The sequence below is a fragment of the Chrysemys picta genome, chromosome 3 (assembly GCF_011386835.1).
Source record: "Chrysemys picta bellii isolate R12L10 chromosome 3, ASM1138683v2, whole genome shotgun sequence".
In the NCBI taxonomy this organism is placed as follows: domain Eukaryota; kingdom Metazoa; phylum Chordata; order Testudines; family Emydidae; genus Chrysemys; species Chrysemys picta.
The window spans coordinates 155041914-155064028 of record NC_088793.1 but is presented as its reverse complement, the minus strand read 5'-3'; the positions used below and the strand labels follow the sequence as shown (position 1 = coordinate 155064028).

Genomic DNA, 22115 nt, shown 5'->3' with positions numbered 1-22115 from the left:
GCCAAGATGGGCAGCCCTGCCCAGTGCAGCATGCATTCCCAACTCAGGACTGCCCCCCATGCACCCAGTCCCCCACCTAGGTACTGCCCCCCAGCAACTTCACCCAGCACCACCCAGGACTGACCCCACAGGATTCAACCCCTCCAAGGACTGTCCCCAGCTACCAGTCCCCCCACGTAGAGTCTGTCCCCCATGCACTGCCTGCACCCTGCAGTGCCTTCCCGTACTCATTGGTCTCCTACCTCGGCTGCAGGAAGCTCGGCGATATAACATGCCCTGCCCACCACGGCCCTAGTGCTAGGGAGCCTGCTCCAGCTGGGGTCACTGGACCCGCAATCCTCACTGAGCACCCTGCCCTCCTCCTGATGCTGCTGGGCCCAATCCTGCTGGGGGGCACTGCTGCTGCTGGGCCTGATGCCACAGGCTAACCCTGATCCTGTACTGCCCCATGCCCCCCACCCCCAGCGCCGCATCCTGGGTCAGTGCCCCTCCCACTGCATCCTAGTTACAGCCCTGAGGATGTCACATGGGCCACATGTGTGCTGATTGGGCTGCAAGCAGCCTGTACACTGTGCTAAACCATGAGTAGTCCTTGGCTGTGCTCTTATTGCCACCTGCTCAGACAACATGAGATGTTGAACCATTTCCTGTTCTCAGATTGTTGAACCGCAGTCATTTGCTCAATTGACTGATCCTACGCTGCACTGGATTTTGCAAATAATCAAAGGTAAAAAAACCAGACTGGTGGGAGACAATTCAGGACAACACAGATTTTATTGTACTGTAACACCAAAAGGACACGAAGAGAACTGCAGAGAATCACTCCAACGGCGATTTTCAAGCTCATGAAGAGCTGACTCATTTGAGGCACAAGTTACACTACTGTTCACGTACCTTGATTCAAAGTAGTTCTGGTATGTGAATCTACATTGTGTTCCCGCTAAACGACATCGTTCTATAGTAAAGCTACTTTTAAGTTAATAGGTGACAGATTTAGATGGCCAAAGCACAGCCCAGTGGCCAAAGGAACCCTCTGGAATATTACACCCCCCCCCTCCTGTCTGCTGTTTCAGATACAGAGATAGGGCCTATGGATGCCCTGTTTTGTTGACACGGCTTGCTAGGGGAGTTAAACAAATACTAGTTGCTGGTTCACAAAAATCTAAGTTCAGGCAGAAACTATATCTATGCATATTTATTTCTGATAAACAACAGTACACAACTAACATTCAAATCAGGTGCAGCCATTGGGCTCTTAACAAGTTGTCAGTGTGGTTCCAAGTCACAATGTTTGGGCACCCTTAAGAAAGATAATGGAGAACACTTTTGCCAAGAGGTAAGTAAGATTTCAATATCTTAAAACAGTTGACTTCTACAGGAAGGAAGCAGGAATCAAGTCAGTAATTACAACCAGGCAAGCCTGTTCTGCTAGTCAGAAAGACAAAAGGTGTAACATCACAATAGAAAGATGCAACAACATTTTGAAAGATAGATACGAGTTTCAATACCAGAAGCAGCATTTGAAACCAAGCTGTTTAAAAAAGTTGCAGGTTGTATGCTGTATGCACGAATGCACATGCTAGCATTCTCCTCCTCCTCCCCTGTAGCTGTGTTTTTAACACAAAATCTTGGGTTAAAAAAGAAAGCCATTTGAACAAGAATTAAGATTCGCAATAGCTTTGTCTACTTAATGAGGTTAGTAAAGAGACGAAAAGGGGGAAAAAAACACATTCACTACTGCAACAGTAGTTACTCAGTAAACGCCATCATTACAAACAGCTTCTGATTTTTAAAGCAACACAAGACTAAGACAATTATTACATTAGATTATTACTATGCTTATAAGTTACATCAGTTAAAAGAAAAAAAGCCAAACAGTTTTGCCCCATTTCAAAAATAGCTTCCAATCGCAATTATATGGTGAAAGGGACTTTACAAATAAATGAGGACTGGTGACATCTTTGGGTCAAGAATGACAAGAAAGAATGGGCTCTGCGCTACCGATCAACCTCAACAAGAATATGGCACAACGGCCAGCACAAGCCGTTCCAACACTGAACCTTTTGCACTCGTCACAAATTCAGATCTCTTTTCTTAAACTAGTATATCTGGTGAAAGGACTGGGTAAAAAAAGTTAAAAACGTAGATCAAAAATTGGAAAGTAAATTAAAAAACCCCTTTGGACTTAAAATAATTTTCTATTGATGTATCAGAGTTTATATGAACTAAAAACCAATGATTTCTCTAACAAAAGATCTATCCAGATTATTTTCCTTTCAGCCCACTGTTAGCTGTAGATACAATCTCAGATCAAAGAGATGTAAATGCAAAGGAGAAAAAAAATCACAGCATCTGTTCAACATTCTCTACAAACAGCTGTTGGGAGAAAAGTAAAAATTAAATGAATAAAGAAAGGAAGTTTCCATCTGAAATTCTCTCGCAATCTTTCCCAGTCCATAGTTTAATGAATCCAACTCTGATGCTAAGGTGACAGTGTATACAAGTAGAATTTTTTTGTTGTTTTTTATTTTATTTTTTATTTTTTGAGTTTCACTGAAGAAAACCAGAGAAGAGGCTGACATCTCTTCAAGAATTATCGGATGGAACATGCTCTTCAAATCCCTCACTCTCTCGGACCAAAGCTCTTTCCAGGATAACACGGCCTTCCTTGTAGCGCTGGCTGTCTTCAGTGGCAAATTCATAGATCCAACCCAGTTTGCTGTTGCAGTTCTTGCAGCTCACGTCTCGAACCATGTGGCGGCCAGTGAGCATGACCCGATCTTGAACTTCACTATACTGTAGATTTACCACCTGAGAAAAATATAAAGGGAATGAGGAGAAGAAAGGTTAGGCCTACCAAAGGCAAGACTCTTAAAGCCATTTTCCAGTTACTAGGAAATCCAAGGTACCTCTGTCAAAGTACAAAATGTCTAAGTGAAGAGCTTGTAGCACTGTGCATATTGGGCGCTGAAACATAACAGGTGAAACTACCAAAGTTCTGCTGCCTGTGAGGGCAGAGCTTTCAGAGATCTACCTCACAAGGGTGTTCGGAGCCTACATTGTTTGTGAAGCACAGCGAGAGCCTGCTACAGTATTATTTAGTTTGCCCAACTAAGGCATAGCAATTAGATAAAGCTACTCACAATGCGACAGTTTAGTTAGTAACCCCTTGATGTCAGAAGTAATTTCTTGATACCAAACCCATTATTAGCAATAGGTGCGATCAAAGGAATGGATCAGTCAATTTAGTCACTGGAATATTAGAGTTAAAAATTGTTTTCAGGAAAAAAATTAAGATGAGATTTAGGAGCATAAGTCCCATTGACTTTCAACAAAAGTCAATGGGACATGTGCTCTTAAATCCCTTTGGTACTTTTGAAAATCCCACCGCTTGAGAAAGATAAACTGAGTGAGCTGACAAGTGCATGCCTTTTAGGGACGGTACAAATGCATGCCTTCCTTTCCTTTATCCTAGCAGTTAAAAAATCCACCTGTAACTTGTTTAGGTAACTAAACATGTGGAACTAGTGTAAATAACTTGCTGAAAAGTAACAATGTTTATGACAATTGTAATGGAGATAATAATCTGATACTTACAGTGATGCAAGTTGGGGTTGCAGAGATCAACAATCATAAAGCCTTAGCCAAAACTCTGTTTCTCACAAACACGATTTGGACCCAAAGATCCAACACTTTTTGGACTAGTCTGAAGACAGATTTACTGCTGTCTTTCCTTACACACTTGCAGTATACGGAAGAAGACTTGCATATATGTGCTACTGACAGAACTCAGCACACACCACAGCTGTGCTTTCTGAAACCACACTTCTTGCCTGTACCTGGGAGGACTATGCTAACAAAAAAGTGTTACCAAGGTCTGGTTGCTGATGGTCAATTTCAAGAAAATACATCCCTGATTACCTGGCCATATTTGTTGAGAAAGCACAGAAAATCTGTGTTATTAAGCCAGAGTCAGCCTAAAAAAACCTGGTCTCTACATAAATATTTACCAACACCACCCACCCACACTACTGGGAGCCATATTCTATGCTCATTCCCAACTCTGCCAATCTTAGTCAAGATACCAACTTGTACATCACTATACCTGCCTGTAAAATGGGGACAGTATTTATCTACACAGTTGCAATGGTGTTGTGAAGTTTAAAGATATCATAGCAATAGGCATGGTATAAAAATCTGGAATAGATTAGACAAAAAAATGAATGTAAATCTCTTTGGAACCCTGCATAAAAAGTATTATTACAATGAACCTGAACTTTACGTTATAGAATTCAGAATACTTCGAGTTTAACTGCATGCACTTTGGCAAGATACTAAATTCACAATCCTCCCTGTAGCCTTTTAAGCATTAACTCCAATAGTTTAGGCAATTTACGGTGAAATTTCAATGACCTAAAAAGAGCAAGTTAGAAAGAAGGAAAAAAACCCACCCTTTAAACAAAAATCACAACAGCAGGATGTCAGCTGAATCCAAGGTTTAACAGTTAGTGTGATGATGGATTCTTAGCCCCCCACAAACTTGATTTTCAAAAGTAAGAAGCTCTCTCTTGTGTCATCTAATTTCTTACCAACCTTATTAAAAAGGAAGGCTCTCCCTGTGGCCCCTGTAAAGCGAGTTGATATGAGCTCAGAGCGGTTGGTCAGGATTGTATCACAGTTTGCACAGGAGAACAGACGAGTGCCACCAATATGGTCCAGGAAAATTCTGCCCATTTTTATAAGTTCTTAAATTTAGACTCAAGACCTGAAAGCAAACAGAAATATTTCATCCATACAGCAAATTCACATAAGACTTCCTCTGACATATGGCCAGAACACATTGCAGGGTAATTCAGCCGACGAATATACAAACTCTTTATGATCTATTAAGTACTGAACTTACAGTTTGTGTTGATCCTTTATTCCTTAACCCTGATGGAAATAGAGACTAAGAACCTAACCAAAATCAGGAGGCTCTCTCCTAAATTTTCTTCTTTGTCCCAGCAGAACGTTATAATTTTCAGGAATGTGTTATGAAGAAATCAGTAAATATACAGCTGGCAGATCAGAACTCTGTAAAATTTCCAAGTGGTGGGCAGCTTTTAACTAAATCTCTCCCTTTGACTTAAATCAACATCATGCAGCTTATACCCCCACACAATATTTGAAGGGGGAAAGGAGAAGCACAGAAACCCAGAGCAACCTCAACTTTCCTTGCTTGTATGTGGCTCAAGCTGAATCCTTAACCCTTAATTTTAAAACCAGATTTTAAAATCCCATTTCCTTCAGATTTTTGGTAGAACAAAAATAAGAGTTTGTTTTTAAAAAGGTGACCATCACAGTCATTACAGTGACACCTGTGTTGTCATAGCTACACTATCATGTTAGTACAGGTATTTGACACTTTCATTATGAAAAAGCATTTCTCTGAGTTTGATCAGACTTGGTACATGGCCAATTCAACTGATACAATAACTGAATTGTCTATGCACTGGGTATGAAAATCCCACCCAGTCAGTTGCCTGAAACACTTCAAGGAGGACCAAGATGTTGCCAATGCAAGAATGTGTACATAACAGAGTGTTTAACATAGTAGGCTAGGTGTTTAACATAATAGGTTGAAGCTGAATTCAGGCAAGATTGAGATCATGCTGGCAGGGAGAAGGAAGCTCGAAAGGATTTGCCACATCCATACCATCCTCCTCCAGCAAAAGAATCAGCCCTCCAATCATTAAGACAGTTAAGTCTTGGGGTCCTTCTGGACTCCTTGATAGCAATTTGGTTATTTGAAGTAAGAGTGCCATCTTGCATCTATGGGTAGCCTGAAGACTGAATCCTTGTCTATCCTACTGATTTGGCCACAGTGATACATACATTGGTTATCTCCCGATTACTGCAATTTATCATACCTATTAGTGGAGCTTTATTAGGGTCAACAGCTCCAGTCAGTTGAGAACACAGCAGCTACTCAGCAACACACAGAGTACTGGACACATATCATACTCAGCTCTTTACATTTGTTACCCATGGGAAAAAAAATCAAATTCAAGGCCTTGATCATGAGAGGACACATTTTTCTCAGCAGCTGGCCTATAATAGTGGAACTCTCTCTTTGAGCTCATTAGAAGGACCACAAATCTCATTGCATGTTATTTTGAAGTTAAACTTCATTTAACTTAGCGTGTATTTATTTTATTCATTTAGTAAGGAAATGTTACATGGCAGTGCAACTTCAGATACCCAAGATAATTGGGAAAAATGTTTTAACTTGTAAGGCACTCCAATAATATGATGCAAGAACTTAAAGATTTTCATTCTATTCACTGAGATACCATGACCTATCAAAAAATAAAGATGTTTACCTGAACCTTAGACAGTCACAAGGATGTATGTTTCAAGTCTGGAGAAAAATTATCAGTACTTCAAGTATAGATAAAGCATTTATTTGATTTTAAAGTTCTCTTCTGGTACATGTAAATTAATTATATAAATATGTGATATCTTAATGTAAATAGCATATCAAAGGGTATTGACCTCTTATATAGACCTCTATCATGCTGACCAATATTGTCTCACTGTTTCTCTGTACTCCCCCATGGGTCTGTCTGTATCCATCTGCTGTCTCGTCTCATATTTGAGGCAGGGACTGTTTTTTTGTTCTGTGTTTGTACAGCACCTAGTACAATGGGGTCCTGGTCCATGACTAGAGCTCCTAGGTGCTATGGGGAATACAATTAAATAATAATAAGTCAAGATATTTATCATAATACTGAAGTTATTTTCTCATTAGCTTTTATAAATCTCCTTGGAAGCCTGCAACAAATCTGTTTATTGAAAAAGAAAAAAAATGCCCTTCACTGCACTTGTATAATAAAGTTGTATAATAACAAATCAGTATACAACTGCTGACACGGTTCTGTTGCATTTTGATCAATGATGCAGTTATGTTTTAAAAGCAGCTACACTTTCTTCCTTAAAAATAAGGAATTGACAGGGAAAGGTAGCATTAAATAGAAAATTTCCATGACTATCCAACCATACATGTTTATTATATTAAAAATAAGAAAATAGTGTGTGCAGTTAGCGAACAAAACTGGGGGAAAAAGTCATGGGTTTTCAAACATTTTCATAGCATGGAAGGTAATGTAAGACTGTCTCAGACACCTCACCTCCCATTCAGTACATGATTGGCATTAATATGGAAGGAAGTGGTCAGCCCATGGATATATTCTATGATCATCTACAGCAATTATTTATATAGAACAGTAATATTAGGAAAGAAATGCATTCTTAGCTGTATTTTAATGCAATTTAGCAGCAAAAGTAAGGAACTAGCACCATATGACAGCACTGCGCAGCCTAACAGTGCTTCAGATGCCACTGTTCTCTAAAATGCCCGTGAAGTGCAAAGCATGTGAGCCCTGTTCGTTTAAATGTCTGCTTAAGTCTGTTGCATGCAAGTCAATAAACTGCTTTTGAAAAAGGGATCTGTGCATTTTCATAGATTTTTAACTTTGTTTCCAGACTCCAAATCCAGATCAGCCAATACTGCATTTGTGAGATGGTAAAGTACTCTGGGTAATAATGTATGTAAGGGCCCAATCCAACTTCCACTGAAGTCACTACCAAAACCTCCATTGTCTTCAATATGAGCTGGATGGAGCTCTAAAGTTAATTTTACAATAATGTTGTTTTGCTTTTAGGAATCCTATAGCTAATACTGCTGCAACTACTGTCTTTTGAAATGGACTAGTCTCCAGACAAGTCAGATCAAATGTGGGAGTATATGATCAATTCTATAGCAAAACAGTGAATGCCTACCGTGACCCTAAGAACCCCTGTATTCACACCCTACACACTACTATAATACTCTTTGCACAAAATATGCTTTGTAGATATCATTTGAAAACTAATAACTCACTGATCATTAATATTCTTGCATGATGCATATACACAGTGTGTATTAAGAGTTATGGATATATGCTAGGATTAGGACTAAAGTATGATTAAACCAGCCATATTTAAAATGTGTTTAAAGCAGGGAGCTGGTGAACAGGTCTGCCTTAGACAAAGGAACATGTGTTTGATTCTCTGACTAGCCCGGTCTTCATGCAAAAAAACAAAACAAAACAAAAAAAAAAACACAACAACAAAACAAAACAAAAAAAAAAACACAACAACAAAACCACACACACAACAAAGGTCCATTTTTACTTATTAGGTAGACAAAGCTATTAAGCTACCAAGTGGGTGAAGAAACAGCATAGAGCTTTCTTCATTAACAAACTCCATGTCACTTTCCTCACATCTTGAATAAACTTTACTTAGAGGGATTACCCAAGCCCGAACGTCCACACTGCAATGTTATAGCTCCACAGCCAGAGTCAGCTGACCCAGACCAGCTGTGGGTGTTTTATTGCCGTGTAGACATGTGTGACTTGCCCAAGGAAGCCTGTTGCAGATCAAGCACTAAGCACTGGACTAGTCTCTTTTTCTATTGATTTCAACAGTACTACTCACAATTGTAAGGTTAGCTACATCATAACTATTTGCAGGATCAGGGTCCTGAGCAGTCTCCAAGGCCAAACAAAGCTGTGAAGCACCATTCAGATAGTGCAAGAGAAAAGAGGAACTACCTCAGGGTAGAGACTGTCCTTTTACTGGGTGTTTATACAGCACCTTATACAGTGAAGCCCCAATCTGATCACAGTAGGGCTCTGGGCCCTACTGTAATACAAATAAGAGTCATAATAACATGCCCTCCAACACTTGTAGTATAGTCCTAGAAAAGTACTCAATACTGTAATAGATATTTCCACAGCTGCAGTCTTCTGCAAAACAGCTACTCCACAGCATAGCCCCTCTACACACAATTGCCTGTGGCCATTTCCTCCTTTTGTTGCCATATGTTAGTAGGACAAGGGCTGGAGATGAGCACAGCAGGACATATTGGAGTGCTCTGAACAAGGAGAGAATAGAAGTACAATCAGATGTACGAAGTGAGTGAGCCTGCAAAGAACAGTAACTCACATCTGCGAACCACAGCCTCAGGCTTAATGATTGTGGCTCTTGTATTCAAAACCCTATGCTCCCTCCCTATCTAAGAATTTATTCTCTCTACTGAAGCCCTGACATGCCATTCCAATAAAACTCATCCATCTTAGTCGACACTTGGATAAGTCACTTAGTATTACCTCTGTGGTAATACTGTGAATCAGCATGATGGTTACAGATTAATTTTTCTGAGTCACTTTAATACTTATTTTGTCATGTCCCAAGCTTGTCACATTCAACCACGTAGTAATGCTTCACTATTCTACACAATGCTAAAAATCATCCAGGATGCTTTAGTTCCTCTAGTAAAGCAGATTGGGCCACAATACTTAGCTGCCTGTTGCAGAACCTGGCAACACTATAGTTTCACATACATAATAGTGCAGTTAAGCTTCAGATGCTATTTCACATAAACAACCCACCTTCCAGAGGCTTTAGAAGTAGACAGCTTGTATATAAACATTTTCTATTATAAAAAATGGATAGCTTAAAATGTTTATATGTCTACCCTGGGTATTTCTGGGCACCATCGCCGAAGCAGCTGAGCAATTCTCCTAACCTGCAAAAAGGAGCTAAAGTAAGTTCGTTGTATTGAAGTTGCCAAGATATTGAAAATTAGCCATTAAGTATGCACAGAAGATACCCAAACAGCAAAAGGAGATAATGAAGGATAACACTGTATCAAACAGAGAAATAGGTTTTAAATGTTTTACTGAATCATTTATCTTATTTCCATTTCTCTCTCTTAAAGAAGCTTTACAACCAAACAACTTTTGTTTATACAAGCTCAGTTAAAGTACTGCTTTCTTTATGTTTCAGGTCAAGAATTAGTTACCAACAGGAATCAGAAGAGAATATCTTCCTTCTTTTCCCCTACTACTGCATCGCACAATGAGTTTGGGCATTATGTGTGTGAGGAAGGGTGTTTGGTTTTCTTGTGAAGATCAGATATCGGACAACCAGAGACAGGACACACAACTTGGACACTTAGTCTGATCTGATATGGTGAATCTTAAGATAAATATTTTCCCACTTCAGACTTCCGTTTCTAGAGGTTCTATCTCCTAAACGGAAATAAGTTGCTTCACAGGCATGAAAAACTAATTAACACAAAAATCTCACAACCATTTTAACCTAAAACATACTTTTAAAGTAGATGGCAGTGATTTTCTTGTTGCTTTGCATTGCCACTTTGTATGGTAACGTGGTTTGTTTGGTAATGAAATAAGCAGCCTATTATTGAATAGAAGTATTTTACCACAGGTTTTATGTATTAAAATGTTGTTTGAATTACATGTTTCTCAAAAACCTTATTCACTGTAAGTATATATAACTCAAGGTAGCAGTGTTAGATTCTGCATCTCCTTTTCAGTCAGCATGTACTGTGCTTCTTTTAAACAGTAAATAAAGCAGGTCTCTACTTGATAAAACAATTTCATCGTTACAGTTGAATTTTAAGTGGCAAGATATCCCTTTCTAGCATGGTTTTATCTTACTTGGTAAAAGGAGGGAAGTAAAAGCAGCAATAAAAGTTTAAAAATTTTGTAACAAATGGAAAAATGGTGAAGCTGATAGCAAAGAGTACAAGCCAGTACTCAGGAAATGAAAACAATTGATAAAGCAAACTAAAGGAAGCTGTGAAAAAATTCACAGCCAGTAAGCTTAAAATGACAACAAGAAGGAATTCTTTAAATATAACCAGGAACAAATGAAATCCCAGCAATGGTATAGGCCCGACTCTGAACAAAAATGATAAAATTATCATGAAAAGGCAGAAGTATTCAATAAATATTTTTCTTCGGTATTTGGAAAGAGGCTGGATGGTGTATTCATAATTTACAATGATAATGAAATGCTCTATTCTAATGGTAACTAAAGAACATGTAAAAGAGCAACTATTAATGTTAAACATTTTTAAGTCTGCAAAAATGGATAACTTGCGTCCAAGAATATTAAAAGCAGTGAGCTCTCTGAACCATTAATGTTGATCATTAACATATCCTGCAATACTAAGGAAGTTCCAGAAGTCTTGAAAAAAAGCTAATGGTGTGCCAATAATTTTAAAAGGGCAAATGGGATATCCTGGGAAGCTACAGGCCAGTTAACCTAACATTGATCCTGGTCAAAAGCATGGAAAGGTGGATACGGGATGCAATCAGTAAAGAATTCAAGGATGGTAGCATAACAAAAACCAATCAACATGGGTTTATGGAAAACAAGTCTTGTAAAACAAACAAACAAAAAACAGATATCTTTGATGAGATCACAAGTATGGATGATGATAAACTGTTGACATAACCAACTTAGACTTCGGTAAGGTATTAGACTTAGTCCCTCATGACACTGTAGTTTAAAAAAAAAAAAAGCTCTATACAACATCAATGTCACACATATTAAATGGATTAAAAATTGGTTAACTGATAGATCACAAAAAAATTAACTGGGGAATCGTCATTGAATGGTGGTTCTACTGGGGCACCACATGTATCTCAGTTCTATTCTATTCAGTATCTTTATCAGTGATCTGAAAAAATATAAAATCATTGCTGGTAAAATTTGCAGATGGCAAAATTAGTAGAGTTTTAAATAACAATTGGGATAGGTCAGTTATACAGACTAAGCTGGATCACTTGGAAGGTGGGCTCATTTGAACATCTGTTTTAACACAGCACAATGCAAGATCATACCTCTAGCAACAAAAAGAAATGGGGGATTGCTTCCTGAAAACAGACACTGAAAAGGACTTGGCTGAGACAACCAACTAAATAGGAAACTCCAGTGCAATGCTTAGCCAATAGGGCGAATGTAATCCCTGGAAATACAAGCAGAAAATATCAGCTATTGTAGGGAGTTGATATTACCTCTCTACACACCGCATTAGTGAAATAGACACCATGTTCTAGTATCTAAAGACGTTGAATAATTGGAAAAGGCTCAGAAAAGAATTACAAGAATGATTTGAACTCTAGAAAATATGCCTTATAGTTAGAAACTCAACCTATGTAAGTTTATCCAAAAGAAGGTTCAGAAATGACTTATTCATGTTGTACAAGTACCTACATGGGGAAGAGATTTCTGACAAACTACTTTTTAATCTAACAGAAAAAAGGCATAATGATATACAACAGTTGGAAGCTGGAGTTAGGTAAATTCAGACTAGAAATAAGGCACCCAGTTTTAACAGCAAGGGTAATTAAACCAAAAGAACAATTTACCTAGAGATGTGATTCTCCATCACTAAGTTTCAGTCAAGACAGGATGTCTTTCTTGAAGATATGCTAGAACTCAAACAAAAGTTTCAGACTTCATGCTAAAATTACTGGGTGAGGTTTTATGGCCTGTTATGCACAAGGTCAGACTAGATAACCATAAGGGTCCCTAAAAATCTACGACTAGCAATTAATGTATCCCTTACTAAAGTTTTTGACTAACATTTTAAAAATCCACACACCTATCTTTCCCATTACAAATTTTAGCCTTATTGCAAGGATAAAGATCTGGAATACTTATTTGGGCTCTGGATTTTATAACTACTCAATAAAAATCCAATTATTTTAGTAAGTAAATGAGGGCTTAGTTGAACTGCTCTGAAGTTTACCTCATGCACAGTTCTTTAGGTTATTATATAAAATCTAGACATTAAGGTGAAATACAGAAGTAATTACAAAATGAATGCTAAAAGAAAGGCCTTAAAAAGCTGATTTGATCTTGAGTATCCTGGACAAGCTGTATTGCTAACAAGGAGCAGGAAAACCCTAGGAAAACTCTGAATTTGGACTTGAGACGCTTCCCTGAAATTTTTTAGGTAAGCACCAGTTTAGCACTAACTTACCTGCAGAACACACATGTTGAGGGGCTATTTTGCTGTGGACAAAGGCTGGCTGCCCTTTCATACATACTGATGCTGAGCCCTGCAAAGGAATTTGTTAGGCGTATCGTCAAGTATGTCTTGAAACCATACGGCAGAGGCAAAAAGCTGCCTTTGGGCCTTCCTGACTAGCATCCAGTGTCCCTAAATGGAAGGTACAATTATCACCCAACATAATTTTATTTTTTTCAGATTTCACATCCCATGTAAGAAGTATGGGTGTATATTTATTCATGGTCTCATGCTCACACAGGGTCTGAAAAATCCACTCACCAGTGGGAGTGTGAAGTCTCTCTCCAGTGAATATGAGAGACTAAGGCCTTAATTCTGTAGAAACTAATGTTTTGGTTGAAAAAAAGTTTAGACCTCCAGTTACAAAAGACAAGGTTCCAACGAAAGAAGAGTGTAAACCAGTCCAGCGTTGTCTCCCTGCATCTACATACAAATAGCTGCAATGGACTTCTCATAGTAGTTCAAGTTCTCTGCTGATATTCATAACCCTGTAGGGAGCAGCAGAGCTATCAAGAATCATGCCAGTTCCATGCTGTTCTTGAGAAAGCTATAAATAGCACCAGAGACAGGTATCAGAGACATTTACAGGGAAGGACTCAAAATGCAGAGGCTGAGGAATAAGTAGACACTTCTTGTCCCCCAGCCCTTCCTCAAAGCAGCTATGCAGCCTCCAGTTGTTCCTCGCCCTCTAATAAACGTGTGCAAGATATGCAACGTCCTTATGGAAATTACAGATTTGAACAGAACAAACATTAAATTAGCTGGCCAATATTCAAGTGAATATCAATATTCTGAATCAAGTGATTCAGAGTCAGTAATAGAATATGAAACTTTTAATCTGTTGGTCAAAGTAACAGTTGACAGCAACTTTTATGAAGTGAATTGCAAGTGTCAGCTCAGGGCAAACAGCTGTCATTCATCAAGCTATTCACCTACTGGACGCATACTGACTCGAGAGTACCTAAGTACTTCACTGATGTTTGCTCTAGCCATTCCACCCACACAAGCAACAGATGACAGAAAGAGATAATGCAAAATAAAACTTTATTAACCTTTTAAAAGCATGGTAACAATTGAGAGATTTTTAGTTGCACAGAGAATCACCTAAAAATACACCAACTGCTAATGTATGTTTTGACAGTAGACACCTGAACATAGAAACTCACTTTACCAGGGATTGTTCCAGCAATCTGGATACTGTCTCAGCACCATTTCCAACCACTCCTGAAATTTAAGAGAGAAAACTGAAAAAGATTGCTAATTAAAGGAGATGCAGCAGTACCTGACCTTCTGTCTTCATATTCCCAAGTAAATTCATTTACCTTCCCATGGTCCTCCAGCACTCACTGTCATTCCCTTGAGGAGAAGTGGTGCATAGCACAGGAGCCACATTCCCTTAGGTGGGGAAGAAACTCACTGAGCCACATGGAGAGGCTCAAAAGACGTATTCACTCTGGAATCAAGCCCAGATCATTTCACCTCTGTATCCTAGAGAGAAACACACATGAGAAGGAATCTAGTAAAGCTACAAAACAAAGCAACACAAAAAAAGTACAGAGAAACAAACAAGAATTATTGGATAAATGAAAGAAAAAGTCAATTCCTTACCTTCTTAACACTGCCACCCAAAGGTGCCTATGCTCATCAAAATACACTCCAGGCCTCGTCAGGCTAACAGCAAGTATAGTGAGAGCTGGTAATCCTCCATCATGACATCTGAGAGTGAATGAGCTATGTAATCTTTTATTTTATTTAATGTTAATTTTAGCATTGGTTATATTATACTACAGTGGGTTCGGCTCTGGCGGCTACAGTTTCAAGTTCAACAGAGTTATCTCTGCTTGTTCTAGATCTAGAGCTCACAGGAACACATGAAACCATAGGCAAGTAACACATACAATCACAAGAACAAGGTCCACTATATTTTAGCAGTTTCATTAAAGTTGCCAACAAAGTTATGAGTGTCACAGCATATACAGTTCCTAAATATATCCATGCACCCATTATAACTACAGACATACTCACATCCTCCTAGATGGTGTAAGAGTCTGATGGCTCTCTCATGGATTGATCATCAATACAGGGGTGGATCCCTGCTGGAGTTCTCCAATCGCAAGCTCAATTTTTCCCGCTCTAGGCACCCGTCCTTATAATGTGATTCTGTCAATACCTACATTCTGTGCATGTTCATGAAAGTGTCAACCCTCTCTTTTCTTATTGGTGTGTGTCCCCTAGAAACATAAGGGAGCCCGAATTCTACAGGCTGTGTAGGTTCTCTTCTCATTAACACTGATGCACCACCTGTATTCTGTGGTTAAGACAAAAGTTGGAGACAAGATGTATTTTTACAAAATTTTTATAATTTAGAATTAATCTTCCAGCTAGATTTTTGCATTATCACCACTTGGTACATCTTTTCACATAATCTTAGGGCATCAGGTTGTTTTTCAGTCATTTATTTATGTCAACATTTCTATTATCTCCAAGGCCTAAAATAGCGAAGCTAAAATCTTGCAGACCTCAGCCTATAGGTTCTTGCGTTTCAGCTTTTCTTACTTATAACTAAAACATGATTCCCTCTAAATACTGATCAATCTTATACTTCTATAATCCTACCAATTAACTCTATTTAACATACAATGAATATACTGGAAAAGAGACGACTAAGGGGGGATATGATAGAGGTCTATAAAATCATGACTGGTGTGGAAAAAGTAAATAAGGAAGTGTAATTTACTCCTTCTCATAACACAACAACTAGGGGTCACCAAATGAAATTAATAGGCAGCAGGTTTAAAACAAACAAAAAAGTATTTTTTCCACACAAGGCAGTAACATGTGGAACTCCTTGCCAGAGGATGTTCTGAAGGCCAAGACTATAACAGGGTTAAAAAAAACTAGGCAAGTTCATGGAGGATAGGTCTAGCAATGGCTATTAACCAGGATGGGCAGGGATGGTCTCCCTAGCTTCTGTTTGCCAGAAGCTGGGAATGGGCAACAGGGGATGGATTATTTGATGATTACCTGTTCTATTTATTCCCTCTGGGGCACCTGGCATTGGCCACTGTCAGAAGACAGGATACTGGGCTAGATGGACCTTTGGTCTGACCCAATATGGCTGTTCTTATATTCTTATGACATATTGATTAATCATATCACACAATAAATGGATAATAAACTAAAATCGTTGGCTACAGCTAGCAGGATACAAACCCTGCTCCTCATGATGCATGCATCCTTATGCCGGACAGAGCAAGCTGAAGCAGGCAATGGAACAAAAGTGAACAGGTATAATACATTATAACACACTTATTAGATATTATGCACGTGCTCTAGAAAGCTGAGCCAGGAATTTTAAGGTGGATGCCATGACCAGACCCACTAAATCAGGGATCGGCAACCTTTGGCACGTGGCCCACTGGCGGGCTGCATGCAGGGCCGGTGCAAGGATATTTTGCGCTCTAGGCGAAACTTCCACCTTGCGCCATCCACCCAGAACATCGGTTCATTGGGGGCAAATCCCAATGAGCCTTTATAGACCCCAGGGGCCTCCCCTGGAGGGTGCACAGCTCCCCTGCAAGCCCTCCCCTCCCCGGCGGCCTCCACCCCATGTCCACTCACTGGCTTTGCCAGGCTTGGGCTGCTGCAGCAGCTCGGCAGGGAGGAGCCGCCTTCTGGAGGCACCGGAGAGCCAGAGCATCCCACTTGCGGCGGCGATGAGCCCCAGCTATGGAGGAGCCGCGGCGGCGCTGCTAGTGGGGAGCAGCCGCGCCCCCCGCCCCTCCTGCCCAGGCTGCGGCCTGGCGCCCCCCCTGGGGGCGCCTGCAGGCTACAGCAGATGCATGCAGGCATCAGCCCCCATGCGTCCCCTAGCTCTCCCCTCGCCTAGGGTTACCATATTTCAACAATCAAAAAAAAGAGGACTGGGGGGAGGGAGAGCCCCACCCTAATCCCCATCCACTCCCTCCCACTTCCCACCCTCGGAATCCCCAACCCCCCCGCTCCTTGTCCCCTGACTGCCCCCTCCTGAGAACCCCCCCCCACCCTAACTGCCCTCCTAGGACCCTACCCCCTACCTGTCCCCTGACTGCCCCAACCCTTATCCACACCCACACCCCCAGACAGACCCCCGGGACTCCCACACCCCATCCAACCACTCCCCGCCCCTGACAGGACCACCAGAACTCCCGACCCATCTAACCCCCCCTGCTCCCTGTCCCCTGATGGATACCTGCTTGATGGAGCTTTCAGGCACACCCTACATCTCATCCCACACAATGGCTGAAGCCCATTTATGAAAAAGTTAATCTATGGGGAATTAAATTGGTAGTTTATAATACGTTTACATACTTTGAAAACTAAAAAAGGGGAAGTAATGGGTGACATAAGTTTACAAAGGATATTTCTGTAGACATACAACATTAGAAAAGATGACATGCTTAAAAGTGACATTTTAATTTCTAATAATTACTACTAGAAGACAAACTACAGGGTAATATCTTGTACATGTCTATGTCATTCACACTTTGCATGTTTTTATTTCTTTGTTGTATTCTTAACCTAATCTTGATATTGCATTTTGCTTTGTGTATGGAAGATGCAACAAAAGTATTTTTCAAATTCTAGCACTGTTTTAAAACAGATCCTTTTTAAAAAAAAAGAAAAAAGCATGCCATATATTACTGAAAACTATATTGGTTTTCTCATACTAATTTAGGCATCATAAAATTCTGTGTTTATATACAGACATTACTTTTGATTCCCTCTTTGCCTCAATTAAAATCTCTTCCAGAATTAAAACACCTGGAATAAATATTTTAGTTTCTTGAAAATCCATGTCAGACGAAAGAGATCCAAATCCAAAATTTGTTAAGACAAGACTGGCTTTTAATATGACTGCAGTGAAATTCTTAATAATCAGACGACCAAGATCATTCTAGCACTGAAGAAACCGAATACTTCATATAAAAGAGTCAGCTGTCAAATAAGGACACGGGGTTTACTTAAGGCTGATTCAACAACTCGCATGACAGATGGAATGAGGCTTCAGAAAGGCATAAATAGAAAAGATGCTTTTAAACAAATAATGTTTTTTATAAAGTGGAGGGGTGGGGGAACAGGAGCTGAAACAAAGCCGCATATGATTAGGGCCCTAATCCTGAAAATGGCTCTGTGTAGGTAAATGCTAGACCCACACAGAGCTGTTTTGACTTCAACAGGGCTCTGTGCAGATAACTAGGTCTACCCATGCAGAGCCATTTGCAGAATTGGGGTCTTTTTGGATTGTATGAGGTCTCACATAGCCACATATCTGACGTTTGAAAGGTCAGGAAATTGGTTTGCTTGCAAGACAGCACTTCACTTCAACACGATTGTTGTTCATAAAAGCCTTCCATTACTTCCTGCGTGCTGAATGTCATATCATAAGTAGGCTACACAGGGTCACATGGTTTGAGGGCAAGGGACATGGGAGGAGAGAAGAGGAGAAAGGAAATCAGCAAGTTTATATCCACATTAAACAATACAAGGGGTCACTAACCAAAAACAACGACTATGTTAATGGGTAAACAGTTGGGAGTATTACCTGAAGTTACAGAAGTGATAACCGGCGTGATAAGCCCTCCTGGATGCCATAAAAATCCTTTTTCCCCCCCCCCCCCGTTTGCCATATTTAGTGTCTACATAAAAGGGATTATTGTTTGACAATCTTCTTAACTAAGTTTCCTTAATTGTGATACCAATACATAACTCATCAGATCAAAGAATGTTAGAAGGAATTTATTCTTCAACATTTCTGCCTTTTGATATTTTCACTTCACTCATTTTGGACAGTGAAAAACAGAACAATTTCAGTATTGTTTTTAGTCAGTGCTACTGTCAGGGTCCCATCTTTGGCTTGCAAAGACTGTAGATATTGTTTAACCCCCCCCCACACATATTTTTCCTTAAAGAATTTAAACTGTCACTTTGTTTCTGAAAACTGTATTTGCACACAGAACCACAATAAAGTTTTACAATTTTTTAAATCATGAAATTATTTCTATGAACCTTTTTTAAAAAAAGGGAAACCTAAACTGTGGATGTAAACTACCTCAGAATTTCTCCCAATGGTAAAAAATACACACTTGGAAGGGAGTTTTGAAATAAGGCATGTTATATGCACAAGGCTTGCAGTTGCCACAATAATTTTCAAAAGCAAGTTAAGATTATTATGTTTCAGTTCTTCCTGTTTCATCATATACAGTTTACTGAATGCAGACTGTTCGAGTGATTATTAGACAACCAAACTCTAGAAGACCAAAAAAAAGGCACAGAGCCTGATCCCCTCTGATAAATGTTTTTAATCACTCAGGCTGCTGCTATATTTGGCAGTGAGCTATGCTCTGGCTAGAGCAACAGCATCACTACTGCAGCACTAGAATCCTTCTCACCGAGCACCCACTGCAGATTGCAAGAGCATGCGCTACTGCCTTTGCTCATAGCCACAAGCCCCAGAACATGCACTGCAGCCTCTATTATTTAAACCTAAACTGTACACAAAGAAAACCAAAAGGGGGGTGGGAAGAAAGCAGTCCAACAGCTGATACTGGTCATGTGGGCTGCTGGGAGCCAATCAATAAAGGCTCAGCCTATGTCTGGTTTGAGAATGAGGCTCTACCAGAAGCACAGACAATCTGACAACAAATAAGAGGAAACAGCTGACATGAAACACAAAAGTCCTGTGGGCCTGAGTCACAGGTACCATACTACCAAGGGGGAAGCTAGCACGAACAACCCCCTCAGTAGCAACCCCACAGGCACTCTCGTTCTTCTCCCCACCCACCATTTAGACACTCAGTAGTATTGCTGTGTTTGTACAGATCCCAGGTCTGCTGCTCCCTATATTTACCTTATGGGAGGACTGGTCAGGAACAGAGGCAATTGCTGCTGGATGGAAAGATTATTAACCCAAGAGACTATGTAGCTGAAATTATTTACACTGGGGAGGATGTGTTGATCCAAACAGAGTTCACTCTGTACCACTTTTTTTTTTTTAATTGAAAGGTATATTAGAGGGTTTTGTTGGAGGAGGAAATGTGTTACTGCTGAGATGGAGAAACAAAGGGGTAACTGGTCCAATTTGGGGCTAGGGAATGATTAATCCAAGGAATGACTCTCCAGGTACTATTTATCTTGCGGGGGACAGGGAGGGGGGAGGAGGAGGTTAGGAGTGATTCTTGGTGGCCGGGTAGTTTGTCTGTTTGTATATATGTGTGGGCAGAATAGCAATAAAGTTAAACCACATTCACAACAGGAAATGAAACTACCCCCGTGGCGCAAGCCAGCTTCCCTTAATAGCCACAGCCAGCCTGTGCTCGTGCGGGGTGTATTGTGCTGTAGGACACCGTACTGCTCTGCCGGGAATGGGGGAGAATTCTTAAGCTATTATGGATGGTGCAGGCGAAGGGGACGGTTGTTGGGTGGGGTGCTGGTGCTGAGCAGGGTTGCTGTGGCGCCGGTTGGGGCAGGGGAGGAAGTTGTGTTGCGCTTTGTGGTGCCGGGGCGGTGGTTGTGCGGGGGGGAGGGGAGGGACAAGGGTCGGGGACTGCTCGGCGGGGGTACAGGCGGACGAGGGAGTTGCTGCGGCGGTACGGGGGGGGGTTCTTGCGGCTGTGGCGGGGGTACGGGAGGGCGGGGTTGGCTCAGGCGGTGCAGGGCGGAGGTACGGGGGGGGGTTGCTGTTGTTGTGACGGTGCCGCCGCCGGGGAGACGGAGGGCGTGGGGTCGCTGTGGCTGTGTTGGGGGCCCTGCGCCGCCTGACGGAGAGCGCCGTTGCGAGGAGGGAAGCGGGGCCCCGCAGCCGGACCGAGGGAGTCAGGGCCCGGGGCCGCCTCACCCCGGAGCCCACAGCGCTCTCGAGGGTCAGGCGGGCTGGACGGGCCCCGCAGTCGCCCCCCGGTCTCCAGCCTCGTCCCCCTCCCGTGAGGCCGTTACCTGGCAGGCGGCGGCCGGAGCGGTCGGCGTCTGGAGTCTCCCCTCAGCTGAGCTCCACAGCTCGGTCTCAGGCCGTCTGACTCCGCCCCCCAGAGGCCCCGCCCCTGCCCTGTCAGTCAGCGCCAGGGACCCGCCCACTGCCGCTGTGACCGTTCCCCTTTGCCTAGGGCCACGCCCCCTACTGGCCCGGGCCGCTCGCAACGCTGAGTGAGGCCGCGTTGAGCAGAGGCCAGTTGGAGGCGGGGCGCCCACTGCGTGCGGCTCTTGCTGGTGCCCGGGGGGCAGGGTGGGGTAAAGCCGGGGCGATCACAAGGACGCGCTCAGGGTTTTCACTCCTGGTATAATGTATAAAAATCCACTTGCAAAACTGGGGTATAAGTCATTGCGTCACCCGAATTGTCACCCGCAGCCCAACACCCCCTTGTCACCCACACCCTTCTTACACCCATCACCGTCCAAACACCCCCTTGTCCCCTATACCCCTCTTACCCCCGTCACTGCTTGAACATCCCTTGTCACCACCTGAACCAGGGCCGCCCAGAGGATTCAGGGGGCCTGGGGTCTTCAGCAGCAGGGGGCCCCCGCCGCTGAATTGCCGCCAAAGACCCGGCACTTCGGCCGCGGGTCCCGGGACGGAAGGACCCCCCGCCGCGGGTCCCAGAGCAGAAGGACCCCCACCGCCGAACTGCCGCCGAAGAACCAGAGCGGAAGACGCTCCGGGGCCCCCGGAGCGAGTGAAGGACCACGCTCCAGGGGCCCCGAAAAACTCTCGGGGCCCAGAGCAAATTGCCCCACTTGCCCCCTCCTCTGGGTGGCCCTGGCCTGAACACTCCCTTGTCACCCACACCCCTCTTATCCCCATCACCGCCCAAACACCCCCTTGTCACCCATACCCATCTTACCCCCGTCACACACACCCCTCTTACCTCCGTCACTGCCTGAACACCCCATCACCGCCCAAACACCCCTGGTCACCCACACCCCTCTTATCCCCGTCACCACCCAAACACCCCCGTCACCCACACCCCTCTTACCCCCGTCACCTCCCAAACACCCCCGTCACCCACACCCCTCTTACCCCCGTCACCTCCCAAACACCCCCTTGTCACCCATACCCTTCTTACCCCCGTCACTGCCCAAACACTCCCTTGTCACCGCCGGAACACCCCCTTGTCACCCATACCCCTCTTACCTCCATCACTGCCCA

General features: G+C 42.2%; 1 protein-coding gene across 4 annotated transcripts; it reads right to left on the bottom strand.

Annotated features, from left to right (window-relative positions):
• Positions 1-755: 755 nt before the first annotated feature.
• On the bottom strand, positions 756-21046 carry YPEL5 (yippee like 5). Of its 4 annotated transcripts, XM_065589335.1 has the most exons (6): positions 20909-21016; positions 14960-15242; positions 9477-9613; positions 6535-6719; positions 4594-4765; positions 756-2811 (listed from the first exon to the last, which is right to left on the bottom strand). In XM_065589335.1, the coding sequence occupies exons 5-6, from the start codon at positions 4732-4734 to the stop codon at positions 2587-2589; spliced, it is 366 nt and encodes a 121-aa protein (XP_065445407.1). In that variant the 5' UTR covers positions 4735-4765; positions 6535-6719; positions 9477-9613; positions 14960-15242; positions 20909-21016; the 3' UTR covers positions 756-2586. The 4 variants fall into 4 exon arrangements, with proteins under 4 accessions (XP_065445407.1, XP_023967284.1, XP_023967267.1 ...); XM_024111516.3 differs by lacking the exons at positions 6535-6719; positions 9477-9613 and having other exon boundaries at positions 20909-21017; XM_024111499.3 differs by lacking the exons at positions 6535-6719; positions 9477-9613; positions 14960-15242 and having other exon boundaries at positions 20909-21046.
• Between the last annotated feature and the right edge of the window lie 1069 nt (positions 21047-22115).